Here is a 17,502-nt window from a genome sequence, read left to right as displayed (position 1 = left end):
TTACATGGAGAGAAGTGCCAAAATATGCCTGGTGATCAAGTGGTTAATAAAGGTCCAAAACTTACTGAGACATCACATGTACTTAAAAGGTAACAAGTCCTTGAAATCTGGATCATTTATATTTTTTCAAAATAAAGGAGTCTATTACATTTTGCACAGTCACTGTTTATACTAAAATAGCAGAACATCTCTACAACAGGGACAAAGGATCAATCCTGAATAGCTTCAACAACCATCGCCTTTTTATTTAGTAAACCTTCAAAACGCATCCTGTAGGAGCATTACTTTTACAGAGCTTCGGGAATGACAATGTAACATCATACTTGGCTGCCAAAGGCTTTCAAACAAAGTAGCAAGGTTCGGTCTATCAAGGTCTAAAATCCGGCATATCACTACAGATAATAGAAATGTCCAAGTTATAAGATAATTGGACAGTAGGTATACTTTTGTTTATTGTGGCATCTCTACAGAGCAGTCTGTCTGAATGACCTATACCAAACTCCTCATTAAACCTGCTCTTGAATATTGTTTCAGGCACCTTCGATGCTTAAACATATTGGCGATGCAAATAGTGATTGACCACTGGATTCCGTGTCTATAAAATGTGTCACAGCGTACTGGCAGGCAGTTTCACACTGTTGGAAGAATGAGCTACCAAATCGCTCAACAGCACAGTGGCAGTTTTCGTTTGAAAACCATAAGCCAACAGGCCCAAAAGGTTGTCGGTACTTGTAGTTCATTGATTCACAGGCGTCTGTGACCCAATGACGTGGCCCACATTTTGGGTTGTCCCCAGAAAAAAGTTTAGGCTATAACAAAATTTAAGGTAAAAAGTTTGGGGAAAACCTAGATATTGTCCCTATAGTAACCCGTCAGGTTTATATTTTTCTCTGAAACACCACAAAAAACACTGACAATTGGATTGTTTTTATTTTTTAATTGTCCCCTAGAACGTGAAGTCACAGAAAGAATACATTCTTGATGCATTACGATAAAAACAGGATTTTTAAAACAGCTTACCTGTAAAATGCTTTTCTTTGAGTACATCACGGGACACAGCCATTCATTACATAATGGGTTAAGGGTCACCAGCGGTGATTGGACACTGGCACAACCAATTGAAGACAGTTCCCATCCATATAACTCCTCCCATCAGAGAAGTACCTCAGTTTTGTAGCAAGCAATAAGGTTCCCAGAAGGGAAGGTGGGGGGGACCTCTGTACTCCAAGAAAAGGATTTTACAGGTAAGCCGTTATAAAAATCCTGTTTTCTTTATCGTACACCACGGGACACACAGCCATTCGTTACATAATGGGATGTCCCAGAGCAACGCTCAATGAAGGGTGGGAGACACAGATCAAGCAGGCCGCTACGGACAAGAAGCCCTATACTGCTGCCTGCAGCACACTTCGCCCAAATGCGGCGTCCTCATGTCCCTTCACATCTATTTGATAGAATTTGGAAAATGTGTGGACTAAAGACCAAGTTGCAGCTTTACAGATCTGAGCCAATGAAGCCTTGTGATACACTGCCCATGAAGCACTTATCGCCCTGGTAGAGTGCGCTTTAACAGAAAAAGGAGTTCTGTTCTTTAAACAATAGGCTTAAATAACTGTCGAATCCACCTGGAGATGGTGGATTTTGATGCCGCTTGTCCCTTCTTGGGACCATCTGGCAAAATAAACAAAACATATGTTTTGCGTATCTGAGCGGTTGCTGCAGATACGCCTTTACTGCTCTCACTAGATCTGGAAAAAAAGAAGGCAGAACAATGTCTTGATATAAATGAAAAGCGGACACCACCTTAGGTAAAAAGGCAGGATGGGGTCCTAATACAATTTTGTCATTGTGACAAATTAAATAAGGCTCTTTACAAGAAAGAGCTGCTAATTCAGATACTCTTCTAGCCGAAAAAATGGCTATCAAAAAAGCCAATTTCCTGCTTAAAAGAACCAGCGGAATATGGCAAATAGGTTCAAATGGTTGCTTTTGCAATACTGACAATACCGAATTCAAATCCCATGGGCACAAGGGAGACTTGACTGGCGGATTGATCCGCAGTACTCCCTGAATGAAAGCCTGAACTATGGAATGAGATGCCAGTGGTCTTTGAAAGAAGACTGATAGTACCATTAAGGGTCAAATATCTCTAAGGGCTAATTTCATATCCACTCCTAGCTGGCAAAAGGAGAGAATCCTATTTATGTCATACTTTTGAGGATTCCATTTCTTAGTTTAGCACCATGAAACATATGCTTTCCAGTAGGGATGTCCCGATACCAATACTAGCATCGGTACCGATACCGAGCATTTCCCTGAGTACTTGTACTCGGGGGGAAATGCTCTGATGCTTCACCCGATATCTGGGCAGTCAGGGTGATCGGTGCGGCAGGGGAGTTGCAAGCACTGATCTGCCCCCTTTTCAGCTGTTTTGGTTAGTTATACAGCGTGATAGGCGCTTGTAACTCCCCCCAAAGCCTCACCGACTGTTCCCCTCTGTGCTGTCCCCCCCCCCCCCTTCCAGGTGACTGGGAGAAAGGATCTTCCTTTACGCAAGTTCTTGGTTTTTAACCACCAACTGAAGCTTTGGGGCTACTGTGGGGACAGGCGCATGGGTAAATCCAGAGCTTGGCTTTTCCTGTTCCAGGTGGCTAAAATACTGCCCTGAAGTCTCAAATGAAACTGGGCGTAAGGGACAGCCTCAAAGGAGGCTACCATCTTCTTTAATAGCCTCATGCAAAGGCGAATAGATGGTCTTTTCTTTGACTTTGTAGATCAAGTCCTTCAGCGACTTGATCTTTGGCTCTAGTAAGAATACCCGGCTTTGGGCTGTGTCTATAATCATGCCCAAATACTCTAACCTTCTTTGGGCTTGTAGAGGATTTTTGTAAGTTTACAATCCATCCTAAATGCTCCAGGTATTTTATATTGGCGAGCACAGCATGATCTAATCCTGCCTCTGACTGATCCATCACAAGTAGATAGTCTAGATAGGATGTTATCGCTCTCCCATGTGCCCTCAGATTTGCCAACAGAGGGGCCAGAACCTTTGTAAATACCCGGGGCGCGGTAGCCACACCAAAGGGCAGAGCAAACAAACTGGAAGTGGCGATGTTCTACCGCAAACCTTAAGAAATTTTGGTGAGCGGAATGGATAGGCACGTGTAAATATGCGTCTTTGATGTCCATCGATGCCATGAATTGCCTTGTAGGGCGGCGACCACTGATCGAATAGTTTCCATTTGGAAATGGGCGAATGTTCAGAAATTGATTTGGAGATCTTAGATCCAGGATGGGTCTGACATCTTCATTTGGTTTTGGGATCACAAATGGGTTTGAATAAAAACCTGAACCTGGCTCCTTTAAGGGTACTTCTGTGATCACCCCTTGAGACAGCAAGTGATCCAATCTTGAAATAGGACACTCTTTAGTGGATCCTTGAGCTTCGGAACTGAAGATGGGATCTCTTGAAATTCCAGTTTGTACCCTAGGGATACTGTGGATACTACCCACTTGTCCTGGATTTATGTCCGCCACGCCGCTGAAAACTGATGGAGCCATCCCCCCACTCGGCCAAGCGGGGGCGCCTCTTCATAAAGAGGCTTTGGGGTTTTGCTTGTTAGCTTTTGAACCCCACGGCTTATTGTTCTTCTGGGCCTGGTCTTTAGCCTTTGTGGCTGGCTGAAAATGCTGTCGCCACTGGCTGGAGGTAGATTTACCAGGAGCCAGGGAGAGAGAACTTTTAAAACAAGGTTGCTTGTTTTTCTTCTTCTCTGGTAAAAGAGTGGTCTTCCTACTCAATATCATTTGGATATATTGGTATATTGAGTGTGAGGCGAGATGCTTGCTGAATCGAATCTCTCATAACATCTATTGTAAAACAAAAGGGTTTAGGCAAACTCTCCCACAATTTGAATTGCTCTGGAGGCAGGTCCTTCAGCCCGTTTTACCTAGTCTTTGAGGACCTGACACATGCCTACTGCTGCTACAGCAGGTTGGGCAACTGAACCAGCCAGAAGGAAGGAAGATTTTATCAAAGACTTCTTTTCCGAAGGATCTTTAAACACCTGTACTGTACATTATCCACTGGACAAGTCAGGTTCTTATTTATACAAGAAATGGCTGCATCTACAGAAGGCAGACTCCACTTCTTGTAAAACTCTTCCTCCATAGCATAAAGAATGTCAAAAGTGAGAAACATGTGGGGGAGAGAAAGAAAACACAGCCCCAATGGTGCAGGACAAAAAATATAGGTTTTATTTGAATAAAACCAAAATATACATTAAAAGTGATCACAAAATATATAAAAGGGGCAATATGAGAAATGGTAAAACCCAAGCCCTACGCGTTTCGTCCTAGAGGGACTTCAACTGGCGATCCACAGGGTTTTGCTGCTGAAATTCAGACAGCACCAATCTTCACCCATCATGGAGGGTTTTGTGTGCCAACCTTCAGGGATATGGGTTCTTATTTAAAGGAGATCTCTCCACTGGGCCTTGTAAAAGACTCTTACCAGGACTTTTAGCATATTGAGCGAAAGTGCTGGACCCTAGAGCCCAGTCCTCTGAAGAGAGACATTACAGGCGACACCTCATGCATGAGGCCCGGATCCCATCCAGTTTCAGTGTAATTTGGAGTCTTGGATGGATCCAAAAGCATAGCTCTTTTACCCCCAGAGGGTCTCTTTGGCAGAGCTTTCCTTAGCACATCTCCACGTGCCCAACACCTTTAGACACTGGTGAAAAAACTGGTACTTCCCTGATGGGAGGGGTTATATGGAGGGGAACGGTCTTCAATTGGTTGTGCCAGTGTCCAATTACCGCTGGTGACCCTTAATCCATTATGTAATGAATGGCTCTGTGCCCCGTGGTGTACGATAAAGAAAAGTCTTCTGTGTGCATTAGCCCCCTCACACTTACCTGAGGTCCCTCTCTGTCCAGTGATGTACACGATTCTCGCTCTTTGACACAGCAGCGGCACCATTGACTGGAGCTGCTGTCAAAGTCAGCTAGCCAATGTCTAAATGTAACTCGGCTCTGGTGCCCCCATAGCAAGCCGCTTGCTGTGGGGGCACTAAAAAGGAGGAATGGGCCAGGATCACAGAAGAGGAACCCGAGAAGAGGCAGATTGGGGCTGCTCTGTGCAAATCCACTGCAACAGAGCAGGTAAGTATAACAGGTTTGTTATTTTTATAGGAAAATATATGAGACTTTTCAAACACTGCAATGTTTAAAAGTGAGCAATGCTTCAGAAAATTAAATTACAATTTGTTTTCTGAAACCAGATGGCGTTTACTTTGATTACTGTAAACACACCGTATAATGGCAAGTCAAAAGACTACAAGACATCTATTAAATCAGCACTAAACTCTGGTTTAAAAACAAAAATGTGTTTAAGTGTGCATTTCAAACTCAAAAGGACCTATTGCCGTCAAATTAGAAAATCTTCACGTTTTATTTTTTTGCTGTTGTGATCCGACTTCCTGTTAGAGGGTGGCTATATTCGTTCTCCATGGTGCCACTGTGTGTAGCAATCTACCATAGCCATCCTCTTGCTAAATCATGAGGACTAGTTACCAAAAAACTGGGATATGTAGTATTGTCACACAACTGAGTGGGCTCAGGGCACAGTGCTCTGCATCCCAAGCCCACCCTTTTTTTAAAAAAAAAAAAAACAATTAGAGCTTTAGGCTCTAATCATTTGCAAAAAAAAAAAAAAAGCCCCCATTGAAATCCATGCATCTGGCACCCTGCATGCAAATTAAGGGCCGTGCACATGGATTGGGGGGGGGGGGGGCGCATTTAAGCCCCTAATGGAGTGGCCTCCACCGATTCAGAGAAGTGCATGACGGCAACAAAAACGCACTGATTGTTCCAAAAAAAAAAAAAAGGAGGAAAAAGAGAAGAGGTTCAGGAGCTCAAGGAAGATGTTACAAGGAGGAAGAAAAACAGAGAAACTATTTCATGAATATAGTGGATGTGTTTGATGTATTTTAGGTATTTACAAGGACTTCAGCTGTACTACTGAGAAAACGTGCAAACAGAAGTCATCTAGCTTAATGTATTATATACCAAGGCTTCTGACAGGAAAGATGTATGTGTACAGAAATTAAATCTCAAGGTTCATTCACACCATTGATTATGTTACGATGCATCACACAGTTTATTTTTTTATCAACTTTATTGAAATGCCACAAAATTACTTTAAAAACTCTACACCTCATAGTATAATTGTGGTATGATGAAATGCATCACAATATGCATCTTGCCCTACTTTTTCAGTGCGAATTAAAACAGGACATAAGAGAAATGGCATTGCCTATAAATTTGTGCTGTGCCAAAAAAATATGGTATTAGTGGAAATATTTTACTTTTGAAAATCAGGAAAGGAAAGTATGAAAGGGTGTGGGGGAAGATTACGATGACCCGAAAGTCAAAATGTTACATCAGTATTTAACATGACATACAATAAAACTTCTGAAAGATTTACACTTTAAAAAAAAAAAAAAAAGAGAAGGCTTTATATAAAGCCAAAGATAAGCTGCAAACACGTGAGGTGCACAAAACCAAAGTGAATAAATAAGAAAATATTGTGTTGCGCTGATAATCAAGTAAAAAATTGCATACATATATATATACACCATATACATAAATAAGAACCCCCTACACCTCAAATCAGGGAGGTATATGTGCAAAAGATAAACAAAAACCACTCAAAAACTATAATGTGAAAAAATTCAAATAGAACCAGCAAAAATAGTTCATGGAAAAAACACAGTTCAGTACATAGGCTAATAGGAGACAGGTGTGAGATCCACAGTCCTTTGGTGTGCAGCTGTCATAGCAAAAAAAAAAAAAAAATATATATATATAAAACCTTTTCCTTCTGGACTCCCCGATTAACACAGGATATCAGCCGCTCATAAGGAGAAAAGAAAGATATATGGTGCAAATAACGTAATAAAATGGGAAATGAACCCTGCAATACAATGATTGCACTCACGGAACCTCGATGGTAAAAAGGCTCAACTGCAATCAGTCATTGAACGCCGCTCAGTGCTACGATCTCCTCAGAAGGACGGATTCGACCGTCGATCGCGTCACTCGGCTTCTCCCCCACGCGTATCGTCAATAGCCACTTGACTTATTCATGGGTTGCCATGTGACCATGTCAGCAGTCTATTTATACAAGCTGACAATGGAGGCAAGAGCAGAGGGGTGGATCCTTCACATCATTGCCGGCTGACTGGTGCGCTTTAGCCACAACATTTTAATGTGATCTTTACAAGCAAATAAAATACATATATACGAGACCATTTGGAACAAATTAAATGTTAAAATACATTATAAAATTCATTTATGCAACCTTCATTATGAACAACTAATAGCCTATACACGTCACTGCCTCCAGTGGTGAGAAGAATAAATACACCTAATATTACTCAACCACTTTCAAAAATAAATAAAGGAAGGCATAGATAATCACCCCCCCTAGTGGGTGATAGTAATATTACAAGAATTACTATAGACATGACATACAATGGAAGGGACAAGTGGGTGACTAAAGCGCTAGCCAACAGTGAAAATTAAAAGTGACCAGTGAAAAACAAAATGCTGCTCAAATCTAAAATGTGCTAACAAATAAAGGTCTGAATAAAGAATGATGAGCGCAAACTGAAAATCTAAAAGTGAATATAAAGACAGTCCATAGGGGACTGATAACAATCAATAAAGATATGCAGTGAATTCAAAATTAGTGAAATAACCCAAAACTGATAATAAATCCAAAAATAAAAGTCCAAATATATAAATCAAAGTTTGGATAAATCAATCTAGTGTGCCAGTGATAAACAAAACTTCTGCACTTCGGGCATCAATGTGGACAATCTTGATAACTCTTTGCTTAGCCTGGGCTCGCAGTGCGCTTACCTCCAGACACTAGGTCATGCGTGTCAACGAAATCCTCCCAAAACTGGAACAGAATCCAAACAGTGGGTAACACGTGTTGCACGGAATCTTCCCAGTGCTGAGATAGAATCGAGGGGCGTTCTCTGTATCAAATACCAGTATAGGTCCAGGCGCAGCGAAGTCGACTCCACCTCCGATGAAGTCACGTGTCGTGACGTAATGCATAAGGTTAGAAGTGACGTGACACCCTGACCGTCCACCGGAAGTGCCGCTGTTTGGCGTTTTATTCGTTTTTTCAATGTAAGCACATTTTTACCTTTATTAAATTTTAAAGTGCTTGCATACTTCACCATGAGAGCTTTTTATTTTTACATTTGCTCCTGATACACCTTGTGGCTATCCTGTGGAGTCGACTTCGCTGCGCCTGGACCTATACTGGTATTTGATACAGAGAACGCCCCTCGATTCTATCTCAGCACTGGGAAGATTCCGTGCAACACGTGTTACCCACTGTTTGGATTCTGTTCCAGTTTTGGGAGGATTTCGTTGACACGCATGACCTAGTGTCTGGAGGTAAGCGCACTGCGAGCCCAGGCTAAGCAAAGAGTTATCAAGATTGTCCACATTGATGCCCGAAGTGCAGAAGTTTTGTTTATCACTGGCACACTAGATTGATTTATCCAAACTTTGATTTATATATTTGGACTTTTATTTTTGGATTTATTATCAGTTTTGGGTTATTTCACTAATTTTGAATTCACTGCATATCTTTATTGATTGTTATCAGTCCCCTATGGACTGTCTTTATATTCACTTTTAGATTTTCAGTTTGCGCTCATCATTCTTTATTCATACAATGGAAGGGGATAAAAATCCCGCATACTGGTGAATCTTCACCAAAAAAAAACACATGATCAGCTGATCAATAGGTTATAATAAACCCAGTCCATAAGATTATTAAAAAATATTAATAACAATATATAATGATAAAAATATATTGATAAAAATATATATTGATAAAAAATATATATATATGGATAAAAAATATAAAAATGTATATAAAATGCCCCTAATTAGAAATCTGCGATGAAGCAATTGAGGTCAAACTCGATGTTAAGGCCATTAGGTGCCAGGGTAGCCATCTCGTGAATCCACCGAGATTCACATTTACTCAGCTCCCTGACTTTGTGACTCCCCCTCCAGTGGGGTATATACTTGTCTATGGCCCAAAATTTTAAACCTCTTGGATCATTATTATGGCATTGTTTGAAATGTCGTGAGACATTATGTTCATCACAACCTTTTTCAATGTTTTGTACGTGCTCCCTAATTTTTTTCCACATGGGTCTCTTAGTGCGTCCCACATACTGCAAAGAGCACGGGCACTGGAGCACATACACCACCCCCTCAGTCCTGCACGTTATTAGCTCTTTTATTTTATAGTCTTTTTTGGTCACATTAGATGAAAAACTGGAACATTTTTGGCCATTTTGATTTGTCTTCCTACATGCAAAACAGCGTTTGCAAGGGAAAAAACCTTTTCCTTGCCAAAAAGTCAGAACCTCCTTTTTATTTGGGGGGTCTGGGACACTTTTTGCAACTAGATCCCTTAAATTGGGAGCTCTTCGATACACAACTTTAGGTGCGACAGGCAATACATCCTGGAGCTGCCTATCAGCTTTTAAAATCGGCCAATGTTTCCTGAATATTGATTCTAGTTGCCTGTGTTGTACATTGAAATTTAGGATGATAGGTATTTCTTGTTCCACTTTTGCAAACTTTTTTTTATCTGAAATCAGGTTCTCTCTTGATACATTCTTAACTTCCTCAATCTTTAGTTGAATAAAATCTTCACTGTAGCCCTTTTGTGTAAACTTAGAGCCTACAAATTTGGCCTGATCCATAAATGTATTATCATCCGTACAGTTCCTTCTGATCCGTGTCAATTGCCCTTTTGGTACGTTGATCAGCCACGGGTCATAATGACAACTGTCTGTTGGGATGTAACTATTACGGTCTACTGGCTTGAAGAACGTTTTGGTACTTATTTTCTGATTTTCCAGATGACTGATTTATAGATGACTGCATTGTGTTATGGAAAGGGGATGACACCTCACTGAAACAATTTTTTGAAAAGTTGAATAAGAATGGAAAAAATATAAAACTCACTTATACTATAAGCGATAAGATTATCCAGTTCTTGGATTTAGAAATCTCCTTGGAAAATCAGAAAATAAGTACCAAAACGTTCTTCAAGCCAGTAGACCGTAATAGTTACATCCCAACAGACAGTTGTCATTATGACCCGTGGCTGATCAACGTACCAAAAGGGCAATTGACACGGATCAGAAGGAACTGTACGGATGATAATACATTTATGGATCAGGCCAAATTTGTAGGCTCTAAGTTTACACAAAAGGGCTACAGTGAAGATTTTATTCAACTAAAGATTGAGGAAGTTAAGAATGTATCAAGAGAGAACCGGATTTCAGATAAAAAAAAGTTTGCAAAAGTGGAACAAGAAATACCTATCATCCTAAATTTCAATGTACAACACAGGCAACTAGAATCAATATTCAGGAAACATTGGCCGATTTTAAAAGCTGATAGGCAGCTCCAGGATGTATTGCCTGTCGCACCTAAAGTTGTGTATCGAAGAGCTCCCACTTTAAGGGATCTAGTTGCAAAAAGTGTCCCAGACCCCCCAAATAAAAAGGAGGTTCTGACTTTTTGGCAAGGAAAAGGTTTTTTCCCTTGCAAACGCTGTTTTGCATGTAGGAAGACAAATCAAAATGGCCAAAAATGTTCCAGTTTTTCATCTAATGTGACCAAAAAAGACTATAAAATAGAGCTAATAACGTGCAGGACTGAGGGGGTGGTGTATGTGCTCCAGTGCCCGTGCTCTTTGCAGTATGTGGGACGCACTAAGAGACCCATGTGGAAAAGGATTAGGGAGCACGTACAAAACATTGAAAAAGGTTGCGATGAACATAATGTCTCACGACATTTCAAACAATGCCATAATAATGATCCAAGAGGTTTAAAATTTTGGGCCATAGACAAGTATATACCCCACTGGAGGGGGAGTCACAAAGTCAGGGAGCTGAGTAAATGTGAATCTCGGTGGATTCACGAGATGGCTACCCTGGCACCTAATGGCCTTAACATCGAGTTTGACCTCAATTGCTTCATCGCAGATTTCTAATTAGGGGCATTTTATATACATTTTTATATTTTTTATCCATATATATATATTTTTTATCAATATATATTTTTATCAATATATTTTTATCATTATATATTATTAATATTTTTTAATAATCTTATGGACTGGGTTTATTATTATAACCTATTGATCAGCTGATCATGTGTTTTTTTTGGTGAAGATTCACCAGTATGCGGGATTTTTATCCCCTTCCATTGTATGTCATGTCTATAGTAATTCTTGTAATATTACTATCACCCACTAGGGGGGGTGATTATCTATGCCTTTTATTTATTTTTGAAAGTGGTTGAGTAATATTAGGTGTATTTATTCTTCTCACCACTGGAGGCAGTGACGTGTATAGGCTATTAGTTGTTCATAATGAAGGTTGCATAAATGAATTTTATAATGTATTTTAACATTTAATTTGTTCCAAATGGTCTCGTATATATGTATTTTATTTGCTTGTAAAGATCACATTAAAATGTTGTGGCTAAAGCGCACCAGTCAGCCGGCAATGATGTGAAGGATCCACCCCTCTGCTCTTGCCTCCATTGTCAGCTTGTATAAATAGACTGCTGACATGGTCACATGGCAACCCATGAATAAGTCAAGTGGCTATTGACGATACGCGTGGGGGAGAAGCCGAGTGACGCGATCGACGGTCGAATCCGTCCTTCTGAGGAGATCGTAGCACTAAGCGGCGTTCAATGACTGATTGCAGTTGAGCCTTTTTACCATCGAGGTTCCGTGAGTGCAATCATTGTATTGCAGGGTTCATTTCCCATTTTATTACGTTATTTGCACCATATATCTTTCTTTTCTCCTTATGAGCGGCTGATATCCTGTGTTAATCGGGGAGTCCAGAAGGAAAAGGTTTTATATATTTTTTTTTTTTTTTTTTTGCTATAATGACAGCTGCACACCAAAGGACTGTGGATCTCACACCTGTCTCCTATTAGCCTATGTACTGAACTGTGTTTTTTCCATGAACTATTTTTGCTGGTTCTATTTGAATTTTTTCACATTATAGTTTTTGAGTGGTTTTTGTTTATCTTTTGCACATATACCTCCCTGATTTGAGGTGTAGGGGGTTCTTATTTATGTATATGGTGTATATATATATGTATGCAATTTTTTACTTGATTATCAGCGCAACACAATATTTTCTTATTTATATAAAGCTCAAATACCCCACATTAAAAAAGCATCTCAATTTTTTTTTCTTAAACCATGGTCAAAATTGAAAAAATCTAGTTTAGTACCAGTAAAATGATTTTGAATTGTGTAAACTTATTTTGCGAAGATCTCCACCCAAACTTTCTTGAATTTTGTGAAACATTCACCATGCTCTGCAAGTAGGCACTGCTGTGTCACACATTTCAAAGAACCTGCCGTCTGAACTACAGAGGTGCTGAGAAGAGGCGTTTCAGAAGGCAGAGCAAGTACAGGAAAAATGACTTTCAGGCAGCAAGATATTATCAGATATATAATCCTTGCAAATTGAAGGTAAACGGAGACATATATAGGAAATCGAGAAAGATTACGGAATGACCAGCAGACAAACAGAAGTCACAAAGTGAACAGAGATTTTTCAAGTACACTTCGAAAACTATTGCTTGTACTGCCATTACAATGTTGAGGCTATAAAATTAAAGTATGCTGTGACTGTAGATCTTTAAGTGTCAGTTCAGTCAACACCCAATGCCAAACCTACTCTCGGCCACATTCTAACCCTAATCCAAGAAAATAAATAGATATACCTACCTGTTCAGCAGCTGCTGTCCAGTCCTCTCCTGCACACAGCAGCCGCCGCTGGAGACTGAACAGGCAACGGCTGGGCAGCAATGTCACCTATAGACTTACTATGGGGCTTGCTTCCGCTGTTGGCTGCGTCTCCTACACACTTCCACTTAGAGAAGCTGCCGCTGACAGCTCAGCATGGGACCGGATGCAGCAAATTATAGCATTGTTTTCTTTAAAGGGTTAGATAGATTAAGCTTTGAATGTGGCAGAGAGTAGGTTTAGAGTTAGTTAGGTTTTGACTAAATTTCCACTTTAAAATGGGTTAATCTGAGAAAAATTACCCATATATTTATTTTTTTGCAACGGTAATTTATATGAATTCAATAAAGACTGTACAATACACTTGAATTGCTTTTCTATTGAATACATTTAAATGCCGCAACAGCTTCTGGCCAAAAATAAAGTCAATAGATCATCTACTTAAGTTTCCTATGTATGACTGCCAGTGAGCAACACAATGACTGATCAATGATATCAACTAGTGAAACAAGTCCAACACTATTAAGTAAATAAACCAAACAAGCTGGGGGGGGGGGGGGGGCTTTTGGGTGGGGGGGGGTAGACATTTGAATGGAAATATATGAGTGCTTTCACACTGAAAACGCTGTCCGTTAAAGCACAGCTCGTTTTATCAGCGCTTTTGCGCCCCTTTTGGCTGCTAGCGGAGCGCTTTTACCCCCCCCCCCCACCCCCAAAAAAGGTTAAAAAATAGTTTTGCCATGCTTTTCTGAGTGCTTTGAAAGTTTATTTTTTTACTGTCAGCTAGCAAGGTCAATGGAGGACTCCTATTCACCAAAACACTATTCTGATAGCGACACTGATGAGCGGCTGCAACTGCTTGGTTGCAGCTACTGAGGAAAATGTTTGAATATGTCCTTATGACAGCCATTTAGAATATACTGTACTTTAGCAAACCTGTCATTTTTTAGGTCTTCGTACTACAAATGTGCATGAATAGTCCAAAAGTTCTCTATTCTCTTCACTGATCTGCTCTCAGTAAAGGCCAACAACCTGTAACAGAGGTTAAATATGTTCTGCCAAGTACACAAAGGGCCCCAAAAAGGCATACACTGACAATAAGTACAAAACAGAGAAAAACTGTTTCACTTGTTTACTAAGACAAATTTGCTGCTTGTCAAACACTGAGGTGAAGTGAGAGGTAACACAGGCTAGAAATGTCTCCATGGAATAAGGACGCTGCTTGCATGACATGAATGTAGCTCTATGCTCTTACTAGACCAAGCAAAACCACTGAAGCTATATTCATCAAAAGCCAATCCACTGTTCATTTACATCTTTACAACTTATTTTGCCTGAATTCTATATATTCATTCTTTATCAGCCGTCACGAAATGAACAAATGAAAGCAGCATCACAGACGTTTAATGGTCCAAAAGCTTCTATTGATAAATATAGGTTAAAGATAATAGACTAGACAATGCATATCCTTCCTCAGGGATAGATGCATAATAGTCTAAATGCCTAAATACGCACTAAAAAGTTGCAATGACCGCCATTTTATTCCCTAGGGTGTCTGCTAAACGCGGCACTTAACTTTAACGGGGCTCTTAAACCACCCCACCCCCCCCCCCCCGCTAGCGGCCGAGAAAGGGTTAAAACTACTGCAAACCTTTGCCATTAGTAAAGGTGCTCCTTCACTGCTCCAAAGATTTTTCTTATGCCCTTTGGCTTTCACACTGGAGACACAGGAGCGGCTGTTTCAGTGTGCTTTGATGTCTTGCTTGCTATCATTTTACACATGGTATATATATCAATACCAGGCCTACATATTTATACAAGAGACTGCTACACGATAACCGTGTTCTGGTTGTAATATGAATATGGGCTTTTAAAATATCGGCTTTTAAAATAGTTGACCCAAATTAGTTTAGAAAACAAAAATTCAACCAGCCACACTATTAACCTTCCAATTTAATCTCAACTCAAATGTTTAATGTTTGTTGAAAGAGAAAGGCAGCACTGGCAGCTAAAATATGAAAAATTGTCAATACCAAAGACTGAAATCAACATCAGTGTCTTGGTTACTGGCGTCAGTTTTCCGCCAAGTTAGTCCTGTTGGGGGAAATCCCACAAGCTAGATCACAGCTTACTAAAATGAACACTAAAAACACTTTAACAGTCCTCTCCTTGCAAAGAAAGCAAAGCATGAGAGATTTTTTTTTTGGCAATAAATGTAAAGCCCAATTCAAAGGAACCCCTCTAAACTATTACTGTAATGCAGTCAGGCAGCACATACAGCAATATGCCCATTTATTTTTAGATCCGTTAGGTGCTGCAGCAAGAGTAAAAGAAATGCTGTGCTGGAAACCAAACGGCTCCTTTACACCTGCGGTCGTTGTGCATGTCCATGTTCTGTGTATTGTGGGAGACCAGATATAGTGAATGCAGGGTCTTGGGTTTAGTAACACTGAGATTTTTTTTCTATGTTGATTTTTTTTTTTTTTTAACACAGAGTTACATTTTTTGCTTTATGACCTGCTGGGTAGATTACCCTTTATCTAAAAAAAAACAAAACAAAGTAAAGCGAAATCTTCCCAAAATAGTAGAAAGTCCATCATAGTTGTCACCAAAATATGGGTCTCTATGTTGGAATATTTCCCCTCACCTCTTTGCTCTCATTTTAACTCAAATGTAGGATTTCCCCTTTTTGTCTCAGCAACAATATAGACACAGAGGTAATGGCATCGCGAAAGTGTCCAGCGTTTTGCCGCCATTCTGGAATCTGACCTGCATGTGACCTGAAGCAAGTGAGATTTGCATTCTCCTAGCTCTGTATAGGAATGCAAAACACATTTGAAGTAACAAAAAAAGGGGGGCCCCGTTACAAGGAGATGGTTTAAAGTGGAGGTTCACCCAAAATCTTAATTTTTAACATTAGATTGAGGCTCATTTTGTCTAGGGGAATCGGGTGTTTTTTTTTAAATCGAACCAGTACTTACCGTTTTAGAGAGAGAGATCTTCTCCGCCGCTACCGGGTATGGGCTGGGGGACTGGGCGTTCCTATTTGATTAACAGGCTTCCGACGGTCGCATACATCGCGTCACGATTTTCCGAAAGTAGCCGAACGTCCGTGCGCAGGCGCCGTATAGAGCCGCACCGACGTTCGGCTTCTTTCGGCTACTCGCGACGCAATGTCGGAAGACTGTCAAATAGGAACGCCCAGTCCCGCAGCCCATACCCGGAAGCGGCGGAGAAGATTTCTTTAAACCGGTAAGTACTGCTTCTATTAAAAAAAAAACAAAAAAACACCCGATTCCTCTTGACAAAATGAGCCTCGATCTAATGTTAAAAATTGTTTTTCGGGTGAACTCCCGCTTTAAGCATCTGAATGGATGTTTACCGCTATGCATGGCATTTGCTTAAAGACCATTTAAATGCTGCTCACTAGTAATATGTCACCACCTTAGAAATTAATACTACAGTGACATCACAGGTCCCACTTACTAAAATGCAGGCATTGCAAATAACCTGTAGCACCACTTTTCAGTGGACGTGTATAAAACAGGTTTGTACCTCATGGCAGTAAAGACAAAATCAACATTTTTCACATTCATACCTTCTTGCCAACGAGCTTCTTGCGCAGAAATTCCCTGGCCTCAAACATATAGGGAATGTCGTACAGAGGGCGGAGCTTCTTGTTCTTGTCCTGTGGGAATATAAGAAATAAATGTGAGTATGCAGGTTTACAGTACAAAGACCAATTATCGTCTTAAATCTTGTGGATGAAAGTTCAAAAGCCAAGCATTTAAAGTTACTAATGGGCCACGCAACAGACCCAGTCAGCATATGGCATGCCAACTACATCACAAAAAAGCTACTATACTTCCCTGTACATTTTTTTATCTTGAAATACAGGACACAGGCTTGATAGTCCAAGGACCTTGGTTTACAGACTGGTACTTGCAGGTGATTGAACACTCCCCCATGGGCATCTCCCATTTAACCCTTTCCCACTCATCTCCAGCTTTTTAGCAAGCAATGCAGAGTAACACAGGAATAGAGGGGAGGGTATTTTATGTCCTGTACTCCAAGACATTATGTCTAAATACAGTAAAGAACAACGGTTTTAAATTAATAGGCCCTGGGATGCTCCCAAGTCATAAATGAGAAGGGTGGACAAGCAAATATAAATGTGCCAACAGGCCAGGAACAAGGGTCAGGAGACCAAACTCAGAGGGTTGAAGCAAGAACCTTGAGGCTGAAAGCTGTATTTGCAGAGAATTGAATGTCTATTGGTATATAAAAAAAAAAAAAAAAAAAAAAAAGACGGTCAGGGCCTTTACAATGCTGGGCAAAAGAGGCTTGATGTGATTGATTGTAAAAGGTTCTAACAAAAAAAAAAACAAAAAAAAAAAAAACACATGGTTTTGCAGAGCAGCCATGACCCTCTTTTTGGACCCCCTGTCGGCGGTCCGGGTTCCTCCCAATTGCTGAGTGCCCCCAAAAGCAATCCTCTTGCTATGGGGGCACTCAGGTGGGCTCCCCTCTTCAGGATGGACATTGTCCAGTCACACCGAGCTTGGCTCGGTCCAACCCTACAAGACAGAGGTGAATCCAGTGAGA

At 40.5% G+C, this 17,502-nt stretch overlaps 1 protein-coding gene across 1 annotated transcript in view; it reads right to left on the bottom strand.

Annotated features, from left to right (window-relative positions):
- Positions 1 to 17,502, bottom strand: part of SND1 (staphylococcal nuclease and tudor domain containing 1) — a 701,900-nt gene that overhangs the window by 537,242 nt on the left and 147,156 nt on the right. Inside the window, exon 11 of the mRNA XM_040343211.1 lies at positions 16,496 to 16,585. Within this exon, the coding sequence (XP_040199145.1) occupies positions 16,496 to 16,585 (90 nt within the window). The remainder of the gene's footprint in view (positions 1 to 16,495; positions 16,586 to 17,502) is intronic.

The sequence above is a fragment of the Rana temporaria genome, chromosome 3 (assembly GCF_905171775.1).
Source record: "Rana temporaria chromosome 3, aRanTem1.1, whole genome shotgun sequence".
In the NCBI taxonomy this organism is placed as follows: domain Eukaryota; kingdom Metazoa; phylum Chordata; class Amphibia; order Anura; family Ranidae; genus Rana; species Rana temporaria.
Note: the sequence above shows the minus strand (reverse complement) of the source record. Positions and strands in the feature narration are given on the sequence as shown.